This window comes from Sporisorium graminicola, chromosome SGRAM_10, assembly GCF_005498985.1.
Source record: "Sporisorium graminicola strain CBS 10092 chromosome SGRAM_10, whole genome shotgun sequence".
In the NCBI taxonomy this organism is placed as follows: Eukaryota; Fungi; Basidiomycota; class Ustilaginomycetes; order Ustilaginales; family Ustilaginaceae; genus Sporisorium; species Sporisorium graminicola.
In genome coordinates, this window is record NC_043720.1 from 512,727 (window position 1) to 538,919 (window position 26,193).

A 26,193-nucleotide genomic window follows, 5' to 3' on the forward strand; every position below is an offset into this window, starting at 1 on the left:
AAGTTTCGACATCCGAGAATTTTTTCGTTTTGGGCTGAGCTTAACTTGCGGATGGAGACAGAGTGAGAAAAAGGTGAAGAAGAAGAGCAGAAAAAAAGCAAGGCTTGCAAGCCGCTTTGACAGAATTTCTGCGAGCTGAACGTTGCCCGTCGATTTTTCGGATTGCTTGTGCTCGACATTGGTCCACACCACTCTTCTCCTTCTTCATCTTCCATCTTGGTCATCTCTCGGCTTCACCTTCCTTCGGTCGTCAAACTTACCAACAGGCCCAACGACTAGCAGCACTTGACTCGGAAGGGACCTTTCGCCGACACAGCAGATCGCATCAACCGTCTGCTCTTCTTTTCTTCAAACGGTCTGCAATAGACTCGCAACTACAACAACAGTTCACATTCTCTAACATGGCTTTCGGTAAGTGTGCCAAATAAACTCGATGCTCAACATCCAGCAGCATCGGCACCGTTTCAACTTTGTCCACAATTCTCAATAAGCTGACTCTCTTCTCTGTTTTGTTTACAAATAGGTGATCGCGGAGGTCGTGGCGGTGGTGGACGTGGCGGTGCACGTGGCGGTTTCGGTGGTGGACGTGGCGGCTTCGGTGGTCGTGGCGGCGCAGCTGGTGGCCGTGGCGGTTTCGGTGGCGGACGTGGTGCTCCTGGCGGACGAGGCGCTCCCGGTGGACGTGGCCGTGGTGCCCCTGGTGGACGTGGTCGTGGTGCTCCCGGTGGCCGAGGTGGCCGTGGTGGTGCTCGTGGTGGTGGAAAGCCCGGTGCTCGAGGTGGTTCCAACGTCATCGTCAAGCCTCACCGACACGCCGGTATCTTCGTCGCCGAAGGCAAGGAAATGCTCCTTGTCACCAAGAACATCGCTCCCGGCGAGTCGGTCTACGGCGAGAAGCGCATCTCGGTCGAAACGCCCGGAGCCGGTGCCGACGGCACTACGGCCAAGACCGAATACCGTGTTTGGAACCCTTTCCGTTCGAAGCTCGCTGCCGGTGTGCTTGGTGGTCTGGACAACATTCACATCGCACCTGGCAAGAAGGTGCTCTACCTCGGTGCCGCCAGCGGTACCTCCGTTTCGCACGTTGCCGACTTGGTAGGCCCCGAAGGTATCGTCTACGCCGTCGAGTTCTCGCACCGTTCGGGACGTGATCTCATCAACATGGCCAAGAAGCGTACCAACGTCATCCCCATCGTCGAGGATGCCCGTCACCCGCACAAGTACCGCATGCTCGTCGGCACCGTCGACGTCATCTTTGCCGACGTTGCCCAGCCAGATCAGGCGCGTATTGTGGCACACAACGCCGAGTCGTTCCTCAAGAACGAGGGCCACGCGCTCATCTCGATCAAGGCCAGCTGTATCGACTCGACAGCGCCCGCCGAGGCTGTCTTTGCCGCCGAGGTCAACAAGTTGAAAGGAATGAAGTTCAAGCCCAGAGAGCAGCTTACGCTCGAGCCATACGAGCGTGACCACGCCATGCTTGTCGCTCAATACCAGCGCCACAAGGCATAAACGAAGCCGTTACGATTGTACAGCCTTTGCAAGAGGGCTGATTTGTCGTTCGTACTTCTGGCTCTTGTTTTTGTTTCACTCTTCGCTTTCGGTCCTGGTTCTGTAGTATATCTAGCCCTTGCTCTCTTCAACGCGCGCTCATTTTGCATCCATTTAGTCGGCCATGTTGTGTGTGGCTTTGATCGTGTTTGTGCATGATCACTCCCTGTCAAAATGCTCTCTCTGCCTTACTCGGGCCAGCAAGGGTACTTGATCCCCGTGGCTATTGCGAATTGCTGCTGTTGCTGTTGTTGCGGCTGGCAGCCCACGACTTCTGACGTGCTGAGAGGAACGACCCAAAATTGCCCAACGCCGCACGCACTTGCGTTCCAGCCTGGGCAGCTGCCTGGCCCGCTGCGTTGAGAGCTTCATTCGCATTAAAGGTAGCAGCAGCATTGCCGTGAACGTCCGTAGGCGCTGCTCGACCTGATCGCACAGTGTGCTGGCCATTTGCATCGATCGCTTCCCCCGTAATGGACCCTGATGCGCGCGCCGCTCCAGATGCCCATGTGCTTGCCTCTGCATTTGACGGCGACGAGGCGTGAGACCCAAACAAGCCGAATCCAGACGTGAGACTGCCGATGCCTCCTGCGCTGCTTGGCGCGGCGGTCGCGCCTTCACCACGCACGGACTGGGTGGCCGCGATGTGGTTCGCACGGAACTTGGCGATGTCCTTGCCCAGATTGCTGGCAAGACGGTAAAAGTTGGCACCGCCAGCTTGCAGTGCGCTACCGATGGCTTCACGCGTGGGCGCCAGATTCTCCTCGAGCCGCAGGTCGTGCAGACCCGCAGAAAGCCGCAGACCGACATCCTCGATCGTCGATGTCTTGCCCTCGCATGGATGCTTGTGATCCACAATGTCAAACAGCATCGGATCCGTCGCCGACTTCCACACATTGAATGCCTCCGTGTTTCGAAGCGCTATAAGGAACTCAGCGCCAAAGCTGCTCGTCGTAGAAGCATCTGGTGCTTGGATCGCCACCTGCTCCGGGTCGCTCTTGGCTAAGAAGTCGGCATACTTTGTCGACGAAAGCATGGAGCAGATGTAGTCCTCGAAGCGGATGCGCAGGTAGTCGTCGCTGCCATGGAAGCCCATCGACGTGGGCCGTGTCGGATCGGCCGGGTTCCATGTCTCCACCACCGACGAAATGACTTCGTCCATCCACTTGCGATCCTCTGGCGTGAGATTGACGACCTGATGCAGCTTTGGATCCTGGAACTCCAAATGCGCATGCTCAAGGTCAACGACCACATCGATCTTGCAGTCACGCTGCTGCTTGAAAATGCTGTTGCTGGTGCCGACGAGCCAGGTGCGCGACCTGAGCAAGTCGATCTGCTGCAACGGGCAGTATGGTTGGAAGAAGGCATCTTCGCCAAAGATGTCGAGGGGCATTCCTAAGAACTTGAGCAAGCTCTTGCGGTCCGACGAGCGCAGACTGTCTGCCTTTTCGACCCGACCTGCGCGCGTGTGCAGCTTTGGATCACCAGCATCTTGCAAGCTGAGAAGCAAGCCTGGCAGTAGCGAAACGAGAGAATACTGATAGTTGCAGAGCTGCTCGACGGGATAGCCAAAGAACATGACGCGACGCTGGAGGAGAAGAAGCTTGACGAGCATGAGCGTCTTGAAGCGCCACTTGTGGACGAGCTCGCGCAGGGAAGTCCCCATATACATGACGGTCTCGCGGTCGTCGGACATGCCACCGCTCTGCAATCCCATTTCGAGAGTCGAGTGAAAGTCGACGAGGATGTCGACGTCAGCCAGGTCTCCCTGAGCGAAGAATGCGCGCGTCACGATCCCGAGCTTCTCTCGGATCGGACCAAAGACGGGCTCTTTTGCCAAGACCACGATGGCCTTCTGGACGGTGCTTCTGGTGACCTCGGCGCCTTTCTTGACAAGGGCATCCGCAGCGATCTGGCGGTTACACGAGATGCCAAAGATGGTTGACTCGGAGAGCTTGGGGCAGTGCAGGTGGAAGTAGCAAAAGTCCTCATCGGAAAGGTGACTGCCATCTGGAAGTGCGAGGAATGGAAGCGACTTGACGAGATCCTCATCGTCCTGAAGCTCTTTTGGATACGTGTACTCGACTTGCGGTCCGACGAGATGGTTGAAGTCGACGACGGCAATGCCAAGAATGACGGGCTCTGCGTCGGCAGCTATTGGGTCTTGGTTCCCAGCCGCCGCCTTGACCTGGTCGCGTTCAGAAGCAAGCGCTGCCTTGATCTCGGGGATCGACATGGACGGTGGTATTGACGCGAGCTCTGTCGGGCCCTGCGGACCTTGCTCGGATGGTTGTGAAACCTCAGCTTCGTGCTGTCGAGTAACATTGTTTGTGGTCTCTGTGGACTTTCCCGCGTCGGTCTCAGTGTCCAGAGCAGATTCTGTCTTCGGGACGGGCTCCTTTGCTTCGTCGGCAGCACTCTCGACGGTCGCTCCAGCTATTGTCGTCTGCTCGGAAGGAGCAGAGGCATCTGCGGCTGCTGTTGCTGCTGCAGCATGTTCTGCTTCGGACTCGGAGCTCATCCTGAGCGAGATGATGGATGTCGTGGCTCGTGGGTGGCCCAGCTCGCGGTGAAGATCTCCTGACGTCCGTGTCGCACTGCGAAGCGTGATTTGTGGCAGTATTTGAGGGCGTTGCGAGTCGGAAGAAAGAGCCAATGAGTGGGCAGAAGAAAAGAAGAGGGTAATAGTGGCTCGGCTTGATGAAACGGCAAGGTGTAGTAAGTGTGTACACGTTTCCGAGTGTTGCTTTGAGTTGAGCCTCTGTCTCCGCTGCACGAGAGCACGGCTGGGGGAGAGTGGGTCTTCCCTGGCCTTTCGCCGCTCTGCTGCTTCCAGGCCACAAGCGAAAGGATCTGCATGGCCGTACTTTTGCATCCGCGAAAGGGCACTAGCGGAGTCAAAAAAACTTGGGTCGCTCACCTCCACCTTGAATCTTCTCGACCCTTGGCCTTGACTGTGACCTTGACGCTGAATACACGGATAGTCACTACCTGGCAGCTATTATCTGAGAGACCAGCATCGTCAAGTGCAGCACAGACCACGCCAGCTTGGACGTCGAGTTCAAGGCCCCAACCGAATCGTTCTCGACCAAGCCTTGCGGAATTGCCGACGCTCGTTTGGCGCTGAGCAAGATAACGGCTCGGCTGGTCCGAAACCAGAGAATCGCATTGACTCGAAGGCTTGCAAGCAGCTTCAAGTGCGCTTCTGTGACATTCGTAACGGGTCTAACGCGGCCTGAGAGGAGAGAAGCAGCATGTCGATATGAAGGACAGCAGGCCAAGGAGGGTGAAGTCTCGTCTTACTCTCGTCGGCCATCACACTGTATCATTACCATAACTCTCCTGGCGCAGGCACCCTGGCTTCCGATCCTGTCGAGCGCTGCTATTGACATTGGATAAAGAGGCTTCGTGCTGCGATTCCAGCACATCTCGAACGCGCATCATCCAACTATACTACCTTGTCTGCCGCCGCAGCACTCGGGTGACTCAGCTTCGCCCATTCCACTCCAGTCTCGTGAATCTCTGCCGTGGACAACAGAACCGAAGCATCTCACGATGCCTTATTCCTCCTCTCCATCCAGGTCGGGCTCTTCATCCTCACCATGGCCTCAAGACGCCTCTCATCCCGCAGCTGACACTCCCAGTAGCACGTCAGACACCCCTCCAACGGGCACTGCAGACAAACGACCTGATCCTCCCGCTCATCGCAAGCGGCCCGTCCCACCGCGCTTGGGGCTCTCAAAGCCGTTTCGCTCTCCACTCAAACAGAACGATTCTCAGAGCATGGATACAAACGACGCATCCTCCTCTTCCATAGGCCCCTCTGCTGCTGTCGAAGGGACGACAGCGGAGGGGTCCTCTTCTTCGTCAACAGTCAGCCTCAGGAAGAAGCGTCAGATGCTCGAAGCGAGGCTGCTACTTCTACAGCAGGCCAACCAGTGCTTGAGAGATGACGCGCTCATGACGCTCCCGCAAGACATTGCTCGATGGCGCGAGGCTGGCCAGTTGGCGGCGCAAGATCTCTGGAGGATGACAGGTGCAGACAGTGGAGACTGGTCAGGATCGGGCGCCATCCCATATCGCGGCGACTACGGTCTCGAATCACCGGCATCTGCCTCGCAGACGCATCGTAAACGTCGAGCACCCGAGTCGCCGGAGCCATCGCAGCCTCCATTGCTTTTGCGTAGGCATCGTGTCCACTCGCCCGGCGCCGAGGAGCAAGCTGCTGCTCTCCTCTCGATCGAAGATCCCATTCGCCATCAGACTAGCGAAGACAGCCAAGGTGCAATTTCCGAAGGTTCTCTTCCCGAACTTTCCGAACTTCTACGTCGATCGCAAACGGTCGTCGCAGCGTCCTCAATGTCGTCAGAACGCAAGATTCTGGTTGAATCACAACGAGCCGTGACTTCTACATCCTCTCAATTTGCGAGCAGCAGTAGCGGAAAGGGGATAGAACCCAAATGGAATATCGGCACCATGCTCGACATGCTCGGCGCCGACAAGGCGACACTGGCTTGGAATGTTGAGGAAGAGGACTTTCAAGATACAACCACAAGTGCTGGCAGATCAAGGGCACCCTAGATCCGTTCACCTTCCTCAATATGCGCACGACTCTGGTCATCTCGAACGGTTCAAACATACGAATGAAGCTGGAATGCGATGACCGGTTTGATTTTGAAAAGAAAGGGCGCGGCGCGAGCACGAGCCAATCGTGGGTTGGGGGGCTCATCTGTTCGAGCGCCGAGGTGGAACTGAAGAAGCCGGTACTGGTGCGTGCGTGAATGTGATGCGACTTGGCCTTCAACAGAACTGAACGCTCCACGAGGTGAACGTTGGAGGACAGCTGTGATTGGGCCTGACCGTCTGCTGGCCGATTCTGCTGGCCGTCATGAGACCGCTGTCGGTCTTGTAAGCGTCAATGCAGTTCTTGTTGCCGCACGAGGCCGCCTGACAGTATCCTTGGCTTTGCCTGCCCAGCAGCTGCAGGTACAATCCGACATTGAACCCCTTTGCTACCGAGATGTCGTATTGGCCCGTGGACAGGTCGAACTCGCCGAGCGTCGCGCCCTCCCCAGTGCTGATGTTGGCTTGGCGGAGGGGCGAGAAGACGGTGCCGCGGTACGTGTCTGAGTAGAACGAGTAGGACTCCGACTTGCCGGACTTGAGGACGGACCACTCCGATTTGCCCGGCAGCTCAGGTAGGAAGATGGGTGCAAACTCGTGCTTGCACTTGTTGGTTACGGTGAAAGTGATCTTGGAGCTGCGGCCTGCTAGCGACGCAGCAGCAGCGGAAGCGGCAAGCGTGCCGAGCGCAAGAATGGTATGGATGACGGCGACCATGTTTACTAGCTGTGATGGATCCGGGAGAGCGGATGGTAGTAGTGGTAGCAGATGTGCTGAAGGCTTTGGTACGATTAAGGGAGGAGGCGGGTGGATGCGGTGGGGAGCTTGGGAGAGGAATGGAAGGCAAGATGACTTTGCTGATCAGGGTCTCGAAAGCGGAGCCAGCAAGCCGCCTATATAACTTGTCCGTTCACTCGGTGAACATGCAGCTTTGCATACGGCGAAATAAATTGTCCAGCAGGATGCGGCGAGCAAAGCGGCATGACGGTCCACCCTTCGTCACATGTGCTCGGATCGCCGACTTTGTAGCAGCGTCCTAACGCAGAGGCGGCGGCTATGATTCCAGCTCCGCTCTCGATATGAACAAAGGGCGCAGCGTGTAAATACGAGGCGAGCATCTCATTCGGCGGCTTCGCCGAATGAACAAGCACCAATATAAGCGTTAGCGTTCTGGACCAGCTGCCCAAAGCGGAAGGAAGCTCATCGCGTCGTGCACGGCTCAACAGAAACCCATACAAGCCTGGTTGGCAAGAGCATCCACGATGCCGGTCGAACCGATCAAGTCCGGCACTACCTTCTCGATTTTCTACCGACGCAAGCAGCCTCGAGCTCGAGTTGAAAGTACGATCGTTGTGCGATCCTGATCGAAAGCGGTAGTATTGCAAAAGCACATGGATGCTGTGATGCACGACAAAGTGAAACACAAAGGACATCGACGGTGGCAAGCGGGACCCGAGACGCAGCAGAGCTTGCGCGGGATGACGCAAAGGCTCAAGCACATGAGACTCGGTCGCTTTCATGTTGCCGGTGCAATTCGGGTGGGACACGAGGCAAGTTCGACGGTGTACCTTCCTCCGAACCGCAGTAGCGGCAACCCTGAGGCGGCTGCGACTGAGACACGTTGACGATCCTTCGCATGGCGGACGGACCAAGCAAATTATTCCCCTCACCTTTGGGTTCTGTTCCCCCCCTTGGCGGCCGGCTGCCCACCAATTTTGCTTATAGGTCATGGTCCTTCGCAGCCTGCCCTTGATACCTGGCGTACAGTCGACATGTTCAAGCAAGTTGAGACGACACGTGGTGCCCTTCGGGCAGCTGGCTGATTCATCGCCGAGCCTGCGCAAGAAGTTCGCAAGGTGTACCGGAAAAGGGCGAACCAAAGAAGCAGTTCCAAGCGAGGGTCTCATGCACTGTCGGACGTCGAAAGAGAAAACAGAAAGGAGAAAAAGGACGACCGATCCAATTACGAGTTGTGCTGCTCTGCAACAGTTTCTGCATTCGTCGACCTGCAGCAAAAAGCAGCAGCAGTAGCAGTAGCAGCAGGCGACCTCGCGTAAGTAGCTAAGGTTGCGGATTCGCGTTTTCGTGTCGAGTAGAGTGACAGTCTGAAGCAAGATCAGTCTGCTCCTTCGAGAATCTGAGATTGCTTTCCGCGCCTTTGGACGATGTAGCTTCTGTTTAGGTTCGATCGATGCTCGACTGTTCTTGCGAAAACGATTGGGGCATATCCATTTGACCGATCTTCGATTGACTATCGTTGTGCGGCAGCGGCTCGCATCAAACAAGCATGTTTCAAAGGAGTGTGAAGGTTTCTCTGAGTTTGAGCAAGCTCGGTGCAGACAGCTTCGGTGTAGATTACTGTTGTCTTCCAAAGAGTCGACATCGAGAGGAGCGTTGACGGAAGCAGGCACGGGGAAGTCAAGTGAGTCGGTCATGCGTTCTCCTGTTGAGTTGAGGACAGCGACGACAATTTCTTGACCATGTTACATCGGAGCCTTGCGCTTGACACGTCTGCGCGAATTAGACGCGTCGAACTCAACGACAGGGTCCGATGATTGAAATTGGCTTCAAGAAGGTGACCCAACTGTGTTGTTCTCGAGCTACACCACCATCACCAACCCGTCTTCCATCCGAGCGTCGATCATCGCACCGTTCTCTAAGGCATAACCGACATCGAATGGCAACATTGCTCCATCGGCGTGCCTTCTTGCAACCTTCAGCGGCCTCTCAGGTGGCGACCACCCCCTTCAGGCATCGACCAGCTCGTCATCAGCAGCCTATCTTGAGCCGCTTTCGCCCTCACAGCCCTTCTTTACCCGAAAGAACGTGCAAAGAACAGCATCGCCATGACCGTCTCACCACTTGATGCGCTTCTGACCACCTTTGATCGGCACATCGATTCGTATTCAGCGGCAGCAGCAGCACAGCGCTCAGCGGCCTCTACCATTGCCGGTCCATCCTCGCTCAATCTCCGACGCGATGAAGTTCGTCGCATCATTGCGCCCTCATCCACTTCCGACGGTGGCAGCTCCTCGGCCGCCTCAGAGCTCCAGCTCTCACCGCTCGAGCGAGCCATCTACTACGAAGTGGAGAACCGACGGCACACTCTTGAACGCAAAGCCCAGGAGCTCGATTTTTGGGAAGCGTATGAGAGGGAATTGGCGGACAAACCGATGAAGATGCCCACCAGCTCGTCGGCATTGGAGAGGCAGATCATGGACAAGAAGCAGAGGTTGAGAGAGCTGGAGGGTGAGAACAGGCTCAAAGTGGAGACGACGAGAGCGCTAGAATCGAGCGCCGTGATTCAGAAAGTGCTTTCAACGACATCGCCTCCCGCCAAGAAGGCGAAGGAGGAGGGACAGGATGGCCAGCAGCAGTATACTTCGACACGGAAATTGCTGAATGAAAGAGATGACCAGGCACTCGGGTTTCTCAGAATCTTCAACGAGACGCGGGCGATTAAGCTGCAGAGGGTAGAGGTCAAGGCTCGCATTCGAGGTAAGTTTTTTGATACAGGCCAAGGTCAATTGCCTCCAGACGGGCAATTCACTGACTTGACGTGTGTGCATCTATCGTGTCACAGAACAACGCCTAGAGACCATGAAGCTGCTCGAAAACATCAAGACGATCAAAGCCGACATCCGCAACCGCCAATTACATCCGTCTGGGTCAGCGGGACGCCAAGACTCGGACGCCTCGCAGGATCTGGCCACGGTGCAAAAGGTTCAGCAGGTTCAGCGCGAGATCAACGAGGCAAGGTCCAAGAAGGAGCTCGTCAAGGGCATTTTGCGCGTAAGTTGGCCCGCATCGCAGAATCTTTTGTCGACCGGGGGAGCCACTGATACGCTGTTTCTGTTTTGAAATCCTGCAGGGATTAATCCTGGAGTCCGGCCGGGACTGGACCAAGAACCCGTCGACAAGAACCTTGATGCTTTCGCTCGACGACGAGGACGATGCTTCCGACGACGCGTTTAGCGAGGATGAGGAGGAGGGCGAGGAGCAGGCGGATGCGGACGAGGAGGAGGACGAAAAGGCGTATGATGAGGAAGTCGACGAAGACGAAGCTATTGACCCGCTGCTTCAGGATGCATAGGCGGTCACCATCAATGTTAATGCACGATACCAACATCATCTAGAGGGGGAATACTGCATGTGCGCCAGCTGAACCGCTACCAATGCGAGACGTCTCTTGCCGAAACCATCGGGAAAGGCAGGCACAGCAGAGATAGGCTAGCCGACTGAGTGTGCGCGGGGCGATCGTCTGGGAATGAGATAGCTCGGGAACGCCTTCGGTGCGGCTCGCCCGACCAGCAAAGAGGGAGCGAGTGTCTGTCGGCAATTGTAGTGTCGATTCAAAGGCACGGCTGCACCGAAAGCTCGGCAAAGGGTGTCCAACCTGTTTTTCAACCTCAGGTCAGGACGGCGCTCGCACACCACCCAAGTGATGACTCCGGTGCTCCTTTTCACAGCACCTGGCCGTCAAATGTCACACGCACGCACACCCACACGCTTACCCACGTCCAGTTCAGGATATAAATGATGGCCCAAAGAGGGGACCATCGCGTCGACCGTTTCGCAGTGTCACACACATTCTTCGCGCCCAAGAAATTACCCCTGAATCCCGCTTAGAGAGCGTCAAACGAGCTTTAAATTTGACACTCACAAACGGCTGATGTTGTCGATCCTACGCCCACTTTTGACTCAGCTGTTGCTCAGACCACTCACGCCTTTCTGACGACAATGGCTGCGGCTGCGGCGAGAGCTTTGATCGACGTTCTTGGCCAGCACGAACAAAGTCCAGGCTCAAGCTCGGTTTGGAGCGATGCTCGCGAATGAAGCCGCATCCACAGCTTGTCCAGGTCGTTGGATAAACTCGGTTCTTGGACTGTCGTTGTTTGAGCCCGACGGGAAGAAGAGAGGTCAAAGCCAAGTCGAAGCCGTCTTGCCTGTTGGCTAGCTTGCTGAGGTGCTACTCCTGCTCTTGAAGCTGGATTTCGTGCCCTATTCCATCTGCGAGTTTATCCTCAGCTCGAGCACATCGCAAAGGTCGAGCAGAAGTTGGGAAGCGGGGGGATACAGCTCCGCCTACTGCTATTTTTTTATTGCTGAAACATCTCCACAATTTTGACAGCATCTTCGCTGATATCTTTCCATTTCTTGTGATGAGGGTCGTAGGGAGGAGAGGGCAGTGCGGTTGGATTTACAGATGCTCTCATCCGCTGATGGTTGACCCGAATTTATCCTTTGGCTCAGGCTTGCGGACTTGACTCCGGGCAGGCGAAAAAGCGTGAGACAGAGTCAGGCAAATGACGACTGCAAGATGCACGCGGAGGCACAGCACAGCACAGCAAACGCAAAACACAGCAAACGCAAGACTGGCACAGCACCGCACCGCGACATAGCAGCACAGTTTCAGTTTCAACTCGAATCTCCAGCCGGGAGAGCGCAATTTCGACAGTGAATTATTTGCAACCTTTCATGCCACTTGCTTGGCATCTAAACTCATCCACACACACACACTCTTTTCCCGACCTTCGAGCATCAACCAACAACCACCAACCATCAGATCAGCAGCAAATCAATCATCACACTTGCTGCTTCAAAAAGCGACATCGGATCAGACATTAGCGTATTCTGCTAGCTGCTATTGGCCAAGAACGAAGCTCGGCTGCAAACCACGTTATCTCCATCATCCTCATCACTGTCGCTCTTTACGAGTCACTTCCTGCTTAAGCAGTCTCGCTCCTCCTCATCGTCGAAGGCTGCTCACCTGGCATTACTGATCGGCGATCAGACACCAGCACCAGATTGCGGCAACAACGACACCCGAATCGTATGCCGATCTGTTCGTTGACATTCACCTGTCTGCGGTACATTCACGTCTAGGCTCTCAAGTCGCGGCACACCAATCACGCCATAAGCCCCAACTCGCGCACTGCAGAGCCTCGCACGGGACATGATCGACGACCATGTTGATACACGCCTCTGAAGCAGAAACGCTCAACTCGATCCGTTTGGCTCTTGAACGCGACGAGCAACAGATTCGCGTCAACGACAGCACAGGCGAGGTCTACGATATCACCATCTCCAGATCTGCTCCTTATGCATCCCCAGTTGTCTCGCGGTCTGTGACGCCCAGCAACGCCAACGAGCCTGCCTTCTCGGGCGCCAACGGGCTCTCCTCACACAGTTCGGCAGGCCACCGCATCCTCCGGCTACCCCAGCTCGTCAGCAAACGCGCTCACGGCCACCACCATACCATCCAGCAGCCAGCCATCGTTGAATCGCCAACAAACAACAATGACAAGCCACTACCCGATGTACACGAGCTAGGACAAGGCCGCACACGTCAAGAGCATGCCAATGCTAGCACCAGCACCACTCCCAACGGCTCGGTCGCCGCATCTTCAGCAAACGAGCCCATCGCTCGTCAAGAGGCTGCGCTCAAGTCGCAGTCGAGCTTCACGGCACCAACTCGCCACCATCCCTTCCTCAGCGAGCTCCCACCATCTCCTCCCCTCGAGGCAGACTACGTTGCCGGCCACGACTCTCGCAATGGCCTCATGAGCACCGTCACCAATAGCACATCGCACGTTCCTGATTATCCTGGCAATGGCGCCTCCGCTTCCACCTCGTCCTCAGCAGCAACGGAGGAAATGAGAGACGTGTCTGCTGCTACTGCCGCCACGACACCGATGCAGAAAAGAGCACCCGTTGCTCGACGTGCTCACACCGCCGACGCCAGTCAAGCACCTTCCTCTCCTTTCAGCAGCCAGAAAATTGCGCCAACCCTCGTAGACGAGCCGGGCCTGATGGATCACGCCGAGTTCGACTCCTCGCCCCATCAGCACCAGACTCAACAATCAGGCGCTAGTGCGCTTCCACCAGCTTCGAGTCCCAAGGACCGTCGCAACGTTTCCAATGCTTCGACAGCCAGCACTGCGTATCGCACCGCTTCCTCAAACGGAGGCGCTTCCGACGATGAAGACGAGGACACTGCCACGAGACAGCGACGCTTCGCTTCCTCGGGGTCCACATCGTCGTACTTGGGCCATGGAGCCAACGGCGTGACCGCCGCGCCTGCGATCCGACTCACCCACGATGCGTCTCCTTACTTCCACGATGCTCAGCAAGGTGCCGAAGGAGGCCCGTCGCAATTGGGCCACGACTCACTTTGGAGTGGCGATCAGGCAGGGCCAACACTCAACGGCGGCCCACGCCAGCAGATGGCACGTCGCAACACCACCGGCTCTTCCTTCCAAGGACGACGTTCTCAATCTGGCAGCAGTTCGGTTCTCTCTGTACGCAAGTCAAGCCGCGACCGTGACTCTACCTCGCCGGTCCCGGGCCAGCCTTGGCTGTCCGATGCACCTCACTCGCCCACCATGGCAGACGGCTCGTCGCACGCCCTTCGCACCGGTGATGCTGCCTTTGACGAAGAGGCGGCCAAGCACGCCGAGCAGCTGCGCAGGGACCGTCGCTACAAGGAGCAAAAGGCGCGCGATGCGGCAGTGGAAGGCTCGTCGGGTGACAGAGATGGCGCGCCCAACGGTATCGCCGCTGGGGCTGGTGGGGTCGTCGGCGTGCTGACACGTTCCAAGACCGGCCGCGATTGGCTCAATGTCAATCCCAGAGATAAGGAGCGCACCGACCGCGAGCGAGAGCGCGACGAAGATGTCGAGCCCAAGGTGCTCGTCGGCAATTTGATTTCGGAAGGCCATGCCAACTACGTGCTCATGTACAACATGCTTACCGGCATCCGAATTGGCGTCTCGAGATGTCAGGCTAAGCTAAAACGTCCCCTGTGCGATGCCGACTTTACCGCTAAGCACAAATTCACCTTTGACATCATCGGACGAGAGTTGACGCCTACGGCCAAGTACGACTTCAAGTTCAAGGACTATGCACCCTGGGTCTTCCGAGAGCTGCGTGAACACTTCCACCTGGACGCAGCCGACTACCTGCTGTCGCTCACGTCCAAGTATATTCTCAGCGAGCTGGGCTCGCCAGGCAAGAGTGGCTCCTTCTTCTACTTTTCGCGCGACTACCGTTTCATCATCAAGACGATCCGACACCAAGAGCACAAGTTTCTGCTGCGCATCCTCAAGGACTACCACGAGCATGTCAAGGCCAACCCCCACACGCTGCTCAGTCGCTTTTACGGATTGCACCGTGTCAAGCTGCCGCATGGCCGCAAGATCCACTTTGTCATCATGAACAACCTCTTCCCACCGCATCGCGACATTCACGAGACGTTCGACCTCAAAGGTTCGTCGATTGGACGTGAGTATCCAGAGGAAAAAGCGGCAGCCAAAGCCGGCGCGGTGCTCAAGGATCTCAACTGGCTCAAGCGCGGGCGCGAGATCGAGTTGGGTCCCGAGAAGCGAGCGCTGTTTGAAGCACAATTGCGCAGCGATGTGACGCTGCTGCAGCGGCTCAACATCATGGACTATTCGCTGCTGATCGGGCTGCACGACATCCGCCGAGGCAACAAAGACAACCTGCGTCAGGACAACTTGCGTGTCTTCCAGCCCGAGACTAAAGAGCTCAAGCGACAGCCGACGCAGGTGAAGCGGCCCGGTGCAGGAACTGGCAGCGAGCAGGATGCCTCGGCGCTGCGACAAGCCGTGCGTCGCTCCGACCCGAAAGCGCTCAACGCGCAGCAGGTGACCAAGCTGCCGGATCGCGATGTGAGCGAGCGTCGCCACTTCCTCTTCTATCAGGATGAAGGCGGCTTCCGTTCCACGGACGAACACAATCAACCGGGCCACATGATCTATTACTTGGGAGTCATTGACCTTTTCACGCCGTACACGACGGTCAAGCGTGGCGAGACGATCTGGAAGGGTCTGACGCAGAACCGGCACATGATCAGCTCGGTGCCACCCAAAGAGTATGGTCAGCGCTTTTTTGACTTCCTGTGCAGCGTGGTCACCGGTGGAGATAAAAGTCGACGTCCTAAGATGTGGGGATTCACCGAGACGGAGACGGCCAAATCGAAGGGCAAGGGGGTTGCCGAACGCGAGAAGAACAAGGTGGTTGCGAAGCAGCAGTAGTCGCATTCCATCCCAACAACCAAAAATCAATGTATCAAGCATTTAAGCCTTGGTGGCCACACACGCTCCTTTTACGTCTGCTGTGGGGGGTTTCCGCTCCCAGCTGTACGTACAGACACCACACTCACTAATCCGCCTCTCCGATGCATGAGCTGCGGTTCACTTTCTTTGCACTGTCTTATTCCGGTTCCGCACACGCTCGTTTCGCACTGTTCTTCTTTTCACCTCGCAAACTGCTCAAGGGTCATTTTGGAATGTCACGTTGTTATGACACCAAGTTTCGCGTGGTGGTGTCGAGTGTGAACGCCTCCATATGAGCAGTCGAGAGAGGACGGAAGTTTGCTCGTGTCGCGTGGCCCGTATCGCATGAGATAGCAAGACTGTGCTGCGCTGCGGGCTAACTTTATTGTCTTATTTTCTCTCTTTTCGGACGCACGCACGGACGGCTGAGGAGCGTGATTTCCTCGACTCCACGCGAGAAACGATGAAGAGCATCTCGACTTCGCACATCCAACATCGGATACTCACCACTACCTAGAGATAGAGAAGGCGTAGCGTCGTGCTACCGCACATGACGAGCGACAGCTGAACGCTCGCGCTGTTCTAGAGACGGCCGGAGGATATCGAGGATCGGAGCGCGATCAAACGCACACCGACGATTCGCTCCTCAACGAGCAAGCCCATCGCACAGCCCAGAGGAGACCTACGACGATATCAACAGTCATCCACGATTTGCAAGGGTTGGAGACATGCCGACCAAGACTGCCACCCACTCGAACGGCGGGCCATACACCCCACCCACCCTTACACCCAAACGCACTCCCGCCGCTGCCTCGGCCAGACCGTCCACACTCCAGCGTCTGCGTTCCGGCGGGGAAGCAGCGAGCACGCTGCAATCTTCTGCGGTCGCAGCCATCGGGTCCATTCGCACGCTCGCCTCTGTCTCTTCATCCGGGACCTCCCTCCACCCGATTGCGCCCAAACGCGCCATAAAAGTCGTCCTCATCGGCGACGGCGGCTGCGGCAAGACTTCGATCCGAAACCGCTTCCTCACCAACACGTTCTTCCCCTCCTATCGTGCTACCATCGGCGCAGATTTCATCACCAAGACGCTACCGCTCGACCCCGCCGATCCTTCGGGCGAGAAAGCGACGCTGCAGATCTGGGACACTGCAGGGCAGGAGCGCTTCCAGAGCCTCGGATCGGCCTTCTATCGCGGCGCAGATGCCGTGATCATCGCGTTCGACGCAACGAAGGGTGAGGAGGGGTTAGACAGGGTCAAGGCGTGGTACGAAGCGTTTATGGACAAGGCTCCCGGTCCGAGCGATGAGGCGACCAGGAGGCGTTTTTGCTGGATCTGTGCTGCGAACAAGGTGGATTTGCTCGAACCGGGCGTGTGCGAGGGCGTGGATAGAGACGTGGCGAGGACAGTGCTCGATGGGCTGGTGGAAAGGCCAGACGATCAGCCGGATTTCGGGGCAGACCAGCAACTGCTGGATACAGACGAACCGGCCAACCCAGCAGAAGTGCTCTCGAGACCCGACCCGAACGGCGTTGAGCGGGCCGAGGCCCAAAGCACACCCGCACGCGCCAACGTTGGGGGTCCAGCGACACCGATCTCGCTCCAGAATCTCAGCAGCACCAACCACCAGATGTACAACGCGGACGCATCACCCACACCGCCATCCAGGAACAAGTCGTCTCAATACCGCCTCTCGCGCAAGTCTCTCTCATCTATCGCTGCAGCTGCTGCCAAGTCGGCGCAAACGGACGATGCTAGTGATGCGGACGACGCGGCAGTCCCTGCGAACGGTGGAACGGTCAAGACACTCTACGCTACGCCGTATAGCACGCTGAACAACAAGCAGAAGCTCAGCAGTTCGCCACCGACCGCTTCTGACGTCGTGTCGAGCAAGACGGACGGCGCCGCTGGGGGAGCAGGAGGTAGCGGCTTCTTGTCGAACTGGATGCGCTCCAAGTCGAAAGCCACCGCGGCACAAAGTGGGAAAGGTCACACCAAGCGACAGTCAATCAAGAGCATTGAAGTGTTTCAGGCTAGCGATCAGGAAGAAGACTCGGACATCTCAGATAGCGCCGCGGGCCGTTTTGCTTTCCCTTCTTCCTCTACACGGAGAAAGAGCGGATTGGCACACAACACGCCTCCACGTAATGTTCTCTCCGCAGCATCAACGGCGCGCGACAGACAGCGGGTTGACTCGACCATGAGCCTCAACGCTCCGAGTGTCTACCACACGCCGCGCGGGAGTACATTTTTCAGTGTGAGTCCCACGCCCCGGACCACGCTGGGCGTTCCCAGTCGGAAAAGCGGGCAGACTGGCGACGATGGGAGCGTCAAGCATCTCAGTGTGGCGGGATCGTCGTCGAGTTTGCAGTCGGACGAGCAGTCGCGATCGGAGAGAGGAGGAGGAGGGGGAGGAGCAGGGTTGAAGCACAAACCGAGCATCGCGTCATCTTCGCTCTCTGTGGCTACTGTGAAGCCCACCCAACAACCGGGGCAGAGCACGCTCAAAGCGCCGAAATCCATAAACGACCTCTTCCAGCCACAGCCGTCTCCACCCGCATCCCCACCAGCGCCACAGACACCGTCGACAATCTCGCTCCCCATCGACACTCCCGCCCCCGTTCCCCCCACGTCGAGTGGCGACATCGAACAGGGCTTCACGCTCTTCTACACGTCGGCGAAAACGTCGCACAACATCGACCGCATGTTCACCCATATCCTCCAGCGCGTCGTGGCGTCGACGGCGTTCGACGAGGCACAGAGCGCGCAGAACGAGACCCCCGCCCAGCGCGAGGAGCGCATGCACAGGGAGGACGAGCTGATGCGCAGGACGATCCGGTTGGCGTCCGGGAAGAACCCCAACGACCGGCGGTGGTTTGGCTGCTGCTGAGCGCGCCCGTGGCTCTGTCATTGTTGCTAATAATTCAGCTTCCATGCTCATGCTGTTGAAACACGCTCGTCTTATTGATCGTTTGTCCAGTCCTCTCTCATCAGTTGTACGATTGGAAATGAAAGAGTAAGTTATCAAGCTTAAGTTACACATGAAGAAAGCGGGCGCAGCTTCTTCGTCCCCACACCCCTCGACATTGGCTCCCTACCAAAGGATGGCACCGGTCGAAAGGATCGATGCGGTGCTCCCTACCACCAAAGGCCCCTATGTCACTGCGTTGTTGTTATGTGCGCCTCTCAGAGCTTGAAATCGGAGCGAGCATACGCGGTCGTCTTGCTGGCGGCGTTATCGGTGAAAAAGTAGATATCACCCGGAGGCGAAGGGCGGACCCTGGAAGCGGGCAGGCCCAGTTCAGGCTGGTCGAGGACCTTGCTGAGCATCTCCTGCTTGCCTTCACCCGCAAGCACAAAGGCGAGGCGGTGGGCGTGGTTGAGGACGGGATAGGTGAAAGTGATGCGTTTGGCGGGGGGTTTGGGGCTGTCCACGATGGGGGCTACCCAGCGGTCCTGTTCCGTGAGCAGTTCGTGGCCGGGGAACAGGCTGCAGGTGTGGCCGTCCGGGCCCATGCCGAGGAGGATCAGGTCGAAGACCGGGTTGCGCACGGCCTCCTTGCCCGCGAACGCCTGGACGAGCTGCTTCTCGTATGCATCCGACAGCTCCTCCGGGTCGTCGAGCAGGCTCTCGTCGATCGTGTGGATCTGGCTGCGCTTCAACTCGGGCACCTTGGAGAAAAATTCCTGATGGCACAGGTGGTAGTTGCTGTCCTCGTGATCCAGCGGGACGAGTCGCTCATCGCAGAAGAAGATCTCCCACTTGTCCCACCGCAACGCATTGTCGTCGCGGTTGATCAGGTACTTGGCCAGCATCTTGGGCAGCGATCCACCAGACGTCGCGAGCGTGAACTTGTTACGACGCGAGATGGCATCGTTCTGCGCCTTGATGACGAAGTCGGCGAGGTTGCGCGAAAGTTGGTCCGAGTCCGGGAACGAGAACAGGATGGGCTCGGCCGGTTTTTGCGATGGTGCTTGTGCGTCCATAGGCGGCATGATGACGACGAGTGGATGTGTGGGCAGTAGATGCGGGGTGTTGTCGTTGTAAGTCCAAATAGGCAGCGTTGGGGTGGTGTTGCGAACGATCTGCTGAGGCGATCGGAGTGAGAGGAGGGATATGACCGAGGAAAGAGTCGAATGGATGTTGCGAGGAAAGAAGAAAGACGTTCAAGAACGGATGTCGGACTTGTCACTCGAATCTCTCTGTCTCTCCCCGGCACTGCTGCTTACTGAGTCCTGGAAAATCAGCGCACGTCCACCGCCGACACTCGTTGCCCTTTCTGCTGCGCTCGAGAAAGATCCAAAAAAGTGGAGCTGCCTCCTGCCTGCTTTGCTAGCTGATTTATGCCCATCTACCCACACACTGTGCAGCAGCTGTCGTGTCTGTCCAAATGCGACCGAGATCCAACCTTAAAAATGCAAAAGATAACGATCTCTCAATCTCTTGCCCTCGCCCTCTCCTCTGCCATTCTCGCCTTGCAGCGCCACCTGACTCGTCTTCTTCGAGCTGCATCGGCAACATCGGCTCACGACAGTCCTGCCACGCTCGCCAACAGCCTCAAGAGCGAGAGTGTGCTAGGCACATGAACACCAACATCCAGATGTGAGTGGCGGTATCCACGCACGACGATTCGTGATCGAATTTCTATTAATGTGTGAAAACTACGCTCTCTCAGATGAATAAATTTATCTTACTTGGCCTGTGCTCTGCTCTGCCTGCAGCCTGCGACATGCTCCTCTTTCTCTTGCTCTGCCTCAAAAGCGAATGCTGGAAAGTCGTACTGTGTCGACCGAGTCTGCGGCACCCTCGAAGTCTCTCTCTCTCTCTCTCCTGTGAGTCCAAATTTGGCTACAGTGTTCAATCGGAAAGGAGAGAGAAAGGCCCAAGTTTCCGCTGAAAGACTGTGGGTGCGACAGTGACGTCAACACCGGAATTCGATCGTGCCGTTAGAATCGTCCGGTCTGACAACCAAAATTTTGCGACCCACTTGCGGCCGTCCTCTCTGGTCGTAACAAGGTTGTTCTGACAGCACACACTCTAGAACGATTGATAAACGTAATGCTGCACATCGCAAGAAAGGCTGTATTGATCGTCATGCTACAATCCATGCCCGCCATCATTGTCATGACTAAACGTCCTCCTCGTCGGCGTATGCGTTCCACTGGCCGACCTCCGACCGCTAGCAAACGACGTAGCGTCAAACACGGGCGTGCTGCTCTCGTCCTCGTCCTCATCGTCCACCACCACCGCATCCCTCTCTGCAGGATACACCTCTGCTTCCAAATCCTCTTCCTCAACCGAGAAGAAGTTGCGTCTGCCTCCACTCGCACCGGCACTCGTATCGCCCGCATTCGACAGATCCAGCTCGCTCCTGCTCGCCGCGTCTCTAGCCGCCAGACGCGCAATCTTCTTTTCTTCATGCTTGCGCGACGCCACCGAGTTGCTAAACAGTGGGAGCAAGTACTTCTGGTCAATGGCCTGGAACCACTGTCCGTCCTTCATCACCAGGCCTGCGCGGTCCAGTAGCTGCTTTGCCGGCGACGACGTGCTACCGTCCGTAGAAGACGCTTCGATCACCGCGCGTCGAATCTCGCTCAAGCTAGGTAGCGTGCCCGATTTAGGCGAGTTTGAGAGTCCTTGCGTGTTGTTGAAGCGAACCGTGTTGTTGGCGGAACTGAGTGGGTTGAGGCCAGCCGGCAGCCCTGGGGTTGACGATCTCGAGGCGAGAGCCTCGGACGAAAAGCTGGACGCCTCCTCGTCCTCGTCCAGATCATCCGCGAAGCCTCCACGTTGCACTCCGGGTTTGCCTCCACCGGTGCCACCTGCACCGTTTCCGCTTCCCCGTGCGTATAAAGGACTGCTGTGGCTGAGCGACGCGCGAGGGCTCGAACTGTTGCTAGCGTCGCGGTAGCCGCCTTTGCCGCTCGAAGCGTATCGGTTGCCTCCTCGTGTTAAGCCAGCACGCTCCGATGCATCGCGGTAGCTGGCCGGATCCAAGTAGGATCTCCTCTGCATGCCTCTCAACCGCATCGCATCGTCTTCTTCCTCCTCCTCGTCCGATTCTCCCTCGTCGTCCTGCACTCCCGTACGGATACCGAGGATCTCGAGCATCTGCGCTGTGGTACCTCCAAATACGATTACCGTCAGCACCACCGTCACTAGCACCGTCGTCTGCAGTGCAATCGCGTTCTGCCCTTCGATACCTGCCGAGAGCGCAAAGCCGACCGCACCGCGCAGCCCGGCCCAGAAGAGCATGATCTGGTACTGCCGCGGCAGCTCCTCCTCGCCATCGCCTCGTGGAACGCCGCCTCCACCCGCAGCGCGCGCACGACGGTTGTTGCGCGCCCGTTTGAATGCATTGATTACACTGGCGATTGGGAAGACGGCGCAGTATCGGGATGCCACCACAGCAAAAACGGTGATGATGATGAACAGCGGTTTGTACACCAGGCTCTCCTGCGTGAAGAGACTGAGGCCGAGGTAGATAAAGATGAAGTTCTCCGAGAGGCTGGCGAGCGTTTGGAATGTGTATCGTGTGGTTCGCTGCGTGCGTCGCGACATATTGTGGTAGGCATAGTGCTTGAGGGTGATACCGCAGAACAAAAGCGAGACGATGCCGCTCATAGTGACACTGTTGCTGAAAAAGTAGCTTGTGTAGGCGATCAGCGCCACGAGGCAGGACTCGAGTTGTGGGTAGGAACTCAGCCGTGAGTGCTTGAGTAGCAGCGAGCAACCTAGACCGAAACACACGCCGAGCAGCATGGACAGCGTGAAAACGAGCAAGAAGAGGCCGATACCGTGGAAGATGGACGAAATGTAGATGTCCTTGCCGCGGAAGGTGGAGAGCGTCTCGAACATGACGATGGAGACGGCGTCGTTGAGGATGCTCTCGCCAAAGATGACCGAATACAGTTTGGGGTCGACCTTGTACGTGTTGAAGATGGCCAAGATGGTGACTGGATCGGTGGCGCTCAAGGTGGAGCCAAAGATGAGACATTCGAGCAGCGTGAGCGAGATCGACTCGAGGTGGAGGAGCGACCAGAGGTAGACAATCACACCAACGACGATGGCGCTTATGAACGTGCCTGCAAAGGCAAAGATGAGGATGGTGCCAAAGTTGCGGAAGAAATTTTCCTGTCGAAGGTCGTATCCAGAGGCGAGGATGATGGGTGGGAGGAGGACGTTGAGCATGATGTTGTTGCTGAAGCTGAGCATATTTTGAACCTGCTCCCCGGGGCCAATGCGGAGGCAGACACCAACAAACATGCCGGCAAAAAGACCGACAATGGTTTCGTGCACGGCGGTGATGCGCTTGACTCTGAGGTAGTATGATGTCCAGAAGGACATGATCAGAAGGGAGAGCACGAGGAAAAGGGCGAGCGAAGAAAAGCGTTCCTGCTGCTCTGCATCGGGCACAGGCACGGCAGGTTTCGTCGGGGTCGCTGTTGCTGTCTCCGCGGTTGTCGTGGACGCTGAAGTCGACGACGACGACGACGTCTCGCTGGATGTTGCGGCGGCCGTGACGGTAGCAGCTACTACCGCCAGGAGCACCAAGCGCCTGGTCAGCATTTTGAGCGCCATCTCTTGCGCGTACGCAGTGCTGTCTGGCTTGATGGTAGCCGGTGGACAGAGTTGTCTGCTCAGGTGTCGACGGTGGCCATATAGGGGGGAAGAGTGACAGAGCAGCGCGATGTGGTGATGTGTGGCTCGGTGAACGATGAATGTCCAAGCAGAGCAAAAGACCCTTGATAGTAGCATCTGTCAAAATGCTTCCTTCCTCAACAGTCAAATCGGCGACAGGAAGGTGCATCCAGCTCAGCTCGACGCACAGACTCGTTATGGTCCGCTGCAGATTCAGCACAGCAGGGCGTAGCCATCATTTTTTTGTTGCATGTCGATAACGTAGGGTCTTACATCTTTTCAGAAAAAAGCGCGAAGAGGAAAAAAGTGCGGTGCGAGGTCTGTCGATGTTGTTGCACAACGAACAACTCGTCGCTTCCGCTTCTTCTTCTTCTTCCTCCATTCCCAACACCGACATCCCAACTCCAACACGGTCGACCGCGCGCCGCAACTTGCCACTGCAGCCGCCATGAACGACTATCCCATGGATGCGGCGCCCCAGTCGCTGTCTGACCTGCTTCAACAGTCCAGGAAACTCACCAACCACCTCGGCCGTTCAGACCTGCCTCAGATTCAGCTCGGTCTCGATCAGATCGAAAACCAGAGCCGAAAGCTTGTCTCGAAAAGCCTTCGTGCTGGTTCTGCACAGCCCGGAGATGCTCGTGCCCACTACTTCCTCGCAAACGGTGGCATCGATGCTGCACAGCTCGCCGACACCATCCACTCGGCCAACATCGCCAGCACCTTTGAACCGCTCCAGCCCATCTACGACACGGATGTAGAGAGCTACCTCACCCACGAGCACCAGCAGGTCATCATCAGTGCCATTGAGCAAGGCAGGCGCGAGACGCTTCAGGACTTCCATCGCAGCCTCGACCGCACCATGCATCGCGACTGGGAGAGGCAGAAACGCAAGATCCTCGAAGAGCTGGGACAGCACCAACCTTCCAACGCCTCCACCGCGGCACGTGACGCTGCCGACATCGATGCCTCGCGATCGGGCTTTGGTGCATCTACCTCGGCACACACCTTGCCTGCTGGCTCGAGCTCCATGCTCGGTTCCACTGCTACCTCTCAGATGCACGGCAAGATGGCTCGCTACCAAATGGTCGTCTCCCGGCTCAATTCGTCGCGTCTCGAGGGCTACAGCCTCGCGCTTGCACACGCTTTCATCGATGCCATCTCCGGTCTCGGCGAAGACGCAAAGAACAAGGAGCTACACGAGAGTTGGAAAGCGCTCGCTTCCATGGTCCGCGAGCAAAATGTTCGCAACGGCGAGTTCAGTGCAAAACCCGTCAAGGAGCGACAGTATGCCCCGACATATGTCGATCTCAAAGCGTGGAACAGCCTCGACGGCATCAATCTCCGCAAAGAGCTCATCGACGGCTCCAAAGCGTTCCTCGAGAACGAGTTTGAAGAGCACATGGAGCAGGTCATTGCTGCCAATCCGGTGCTGGCACAGCGTGGCGGTGCTCCCACCGTTCGCTCCACCGTCAGTGCCTTCCTTCGTGTTCAGCATCTCAGCTCGCAGAACCAGTGGAGGTCGGATCTGGCCAAGGAGCTCGACGCCTCTACCAACGTGCCCATCTGGGCCGAACTCTATTTCCTCCTCCGCATCGGCAAAGCCAGACAAGCTCTCGAATGTGCCTCGGAAAACGAAAACCGCATCCGCTCCACCGACCCTTCCTTCCTCGCTTATCTCAAAGCGTGGGTCGACTCGCCCGATCGCCGCCTCCCGCGTCTTCTCAAAGACCGTTTCATCGCCGAGTACAATTCGCGCTTCCGCACGCTCCCCGAAGTGCACGACCCGTATAAGCTCGGTCTGTACAAGCTCATTGGCCGAATCGACGTCTCGAAAAAGTTCCCCACGCTTCTCACCTCAAGCATCCAGAACTGGCTCTGGCTTCAGCTCAGCATGGTGCGCGAGACGTATGATGAGGACGCGGATGCGCAAGATTCGGTGCGCGATCGATTCACGCTCGCCGATCTGGGTTACAAGGTGGAGAAGTTTGGCGAGTCCTACTTTGACCCGAAGGGCAACCGTCCGCTCTTCTACTTCCGACTGTTGCTGCTATGCGGTCAGTTTGAGAAAGCGGTCGGCTTCCTGTTTTCGCGCTCGGCTCACCAGGTGGATGCGATCCACTTTGCGGTGGTGCTGGCGTACTACGGCCTGCTGCGCGTGCCTTCGCAGGCGGCTTCTTCACAGGTCGAGTATCTGCTGGTCGAGTCGGACGGGCAGGGCGGCAGCGTGGCTTCGATCGACTTTGCCAAGCTGGTGCAGCGATACGTGCGCATGTTTTCGCAGTCGTCGCGCAGAGATGCGCTGCAGTACTTGTACCTGATCTGCTTGAACTCGGATGTGGCCGAGCCCGTTGGATCCGAGCAGGTTCGACGTTGCCACGATCTTATCCGTGCGCTGGTGCTCGAGGCTCATCCGACCGAGTTCCAGGAGCTGCTGGGCGATGTGCGCACCAACGGCGCCAAGACGCCCGGACTGATCGAGAGGAACTTGCCGCTGATCAAGATCAAGAACGAGCGCGAGTTCCTTTCGACAATTGTTCAGGTGGCTGCGACGCAATGCGACATGGCGCACCGTACCGAGTCGGCCATTTTGCTGTACAATCTGGCTGGCCAGCACGACACGGTGGTCGCTGTGCTCAACAAGGAGCTGGGCGCACGACTCACGGAGCCCAGCAGTGCTTCGGAGTGGAAAGCAACAGGCCTCTCATCGGGTGCTTCGTTCTCGGCTGCAAGCAACCTGGTCACGCTGGCGACGGCGATCCTGGATACATACGAGAAGCAGTTTGGCTATTCGGGCAAGAACCGTGACACATGCCGTCGTCTGTTGGAGCTCAAGAAGGCGGTGGGCCTGCACAGCGACGGACAAAACGTGCAGGCGCTGCAAACGATTGAGGCGCTGCGCATCCTGCCGCTGGACGCCGAGTCACGAAAGGACGTGGTGGCCATCACGCGCAAAGCCGAAGAGTTCAAGGAAGTCGACGAGAACATCGCGCGCAACTTTTCCGAGATCGTGCTCATGACCATGACGATTCTATACAACCTGCACCAAGAGCTCAAGGAGAGCATCCACAGGAGCGGCACGAGCGCCATGGACGAGTACAGGGCGCAGGCGAGGGCATTGATGATGTGGGCGGGCATGCTCCGGTTCCGCATGAGCAGCGAGACGTACAGCCAGCTCACGCGACTCGACGTTTTCATCCACTAGAGCGCGTGCGAGAAAGACCTGTTCTGTATGGTAAGCTAAGCAAGGCGACGTCGAGTGCAAAGCTAGATTGTGTACCACTTGTGAGATTGACGAG

General features: G+C 57.2%; 10 protein-coding genes across 10 annotated transcripts; 6 read left to right on the forward strand and 4 right to left on the reverse strand.

Annotated features, from left to right (window-relative positions):
• Positions 1–401: 401 nt before the first annotated feature.
• EX895_001233 (uncharacterized protein) lies at positions 402–1,512 on the forward strand (the record flags this gene model as incomplete). Its single annotated transcript, XM_029881832.1, has 2 exons — positions 402–411; positions 524–1,512. 2 exons carry the CDS (start codon positions 402–404, stop codon positions 1,510–1,512), a joined length of 999 nt encoding a protein of 332 aa, XP_029741920.1.
• Positions 1,513–1,774: 262 nt separating this feature from the next.
• Positions 1,775–4,072, reverse strand: EX895_001234 (uncharacterized protein; the record flags this gene model as incomplete). Its single annotated transcript, XM_029881833.1, has 1 exon — positions 1,775–4,072. The coding sequence occupies one exon, from the start codon at positions 4,070–4,072 to the stop codon at positions 1,775–1,777; it is 2,298 nt and encodes a 765-aa protein (XP_029741921.1).
• Positions 4,073–5,106: 1,034 nt separating this feature from the next.
• EX895_001235 (uncharacterized protein) lies at positions 5,107–6,132 on the forward strand (the record flags this gene model as incomplete). The annotated part of the gene is made up of 1 exon (XM_029881834.1): positions 5,107–6,132. One exon carries the CDS (start codon positions 5,107–5,109, stop codon positions 6,130–6,132), a length of 1,026 nt encoding a protein of 341 aa, XP_029741922.1.
• A 219-nt stretch (positions 6,133–6,351) lies between these two features.
• EX895_001236 (uncharacterized protein) lies at positions 6,352–6,891 on the reverse strand (the record flags this gene model as incomplete). The annotated part of the gene is made up of 1 exon (XM_029881835.1): positions 6,352–6,891. One exon carries the CDS (start codon positions 6,889–6,891, stop codon positions 6,352–6,354), a length of 540 nt encoding a protein of 179 aa, XP_029741923.1.
• Positions 6,892–9,020: 2,129 nt separating this feature from the next.
• EX895_001237 (uncharacterized protein) lies at positions 9,021–10,267 on the forward strand (the record flags this gene model as incomplete). Its single annotated transcript, XM_029881836.1, has 3 exons — positions 9,021–9,672; positions 9,758–9,966; positions 10,046–10,267. 3 exons carry the CDS (start codon positions 9,021–9,023, stop codon positions 10,265–10,267), a joined length of 1,083 nt encoding a protein of 360 aa, XP_029741924.1.
• Positions 10,268–12,143: 1,876 nt separating this feature from the next.
• EX895_001238 (uncharacterized protein) lies at positions 12,144–15,230 on the forward strand (the record flags this gene model as incomplete). The annotated part of the gene is made up of 1 exon (XM_029881837.1): positions 12,144–15,230. The coding sequence occupies one exon, from the start codon at positions 12,144–12,146 to the stop codon at positions 15,228–15,230; it is 3,087 nt and encodes a 1,028-aa protein (XP_029741925.1).
• Positions 15,231–16,882: 1,652 nt separating this feature from the next.
• On the forward strand, positions 16,883–18,142 carry EX895_001239 (uncharacterized protein; the record flags this gene model as incomplete). Its single annotated transcript, XM_029881838.1, has 1 exon — positions 16,883–18,142. The coding sequence occupies one exon, from the start codon at positions 16,883–16,885 to the stop codon at positions 18,140–18,142; it is 1,260 nt and encodes a 419-aa protein (XP_029741926.1).
• A 296-nt stretch (positions 18,143–18,438) lies between these two features.
• EX895_001240 (uncharacterized protein) lies at positions 18,439–19,248 on the reverse strand (the record flags this gene model as incomplete). The annotated part of the gene is made up of 1 exon (XM_029881839.1): positions 18,439–19,248. The coding sequence occupies one exon, from the start codon at positions 19,246–19,248 to the stop codon at positions 18,439–18,441; it is 810 nt and encodes a 269-aa protein (XP_029741927.1).
• Positions 19,249–20,350: 1,102 nt separating this feature from the next.
• On the reverse strand, positions 20,351–22,834 carry EX895_001241 (uncharacterized protein; the record flags this gene model as incomplete). Its single annotated transcript, XM_029881840.1, has 1 exon — positions 20,351–22,834. The coding sequence occupies one exon, from the start codon at positions 22,832–22,834 to the stop codon at positions 20,351–20,353; it is 2,484 nt and encodes an 827-aa protein (XP_029741928.1).
• A 508-nt stretch (positions 22,835–23,342) lies between these two features.
• EX895_001242 (uncharacterized protein) lies at positions 23,343–26,099 on the forward strand (the record flags this gene model as incomplete). Its single annotated transcript, XM_029881841.1, has 1 exon — positions 23,343–26,099. The coding sequence occupies one exon, from the start codon at positions 23,343–23,345 to the stop codon at positions 26,097–26,099; it is 2,757 nt and encodes a 918-aa protein (XP_029741929.1).
• Between the last annotated feature and the right edge of the window lie 94 nt (positions 26,100–26,193).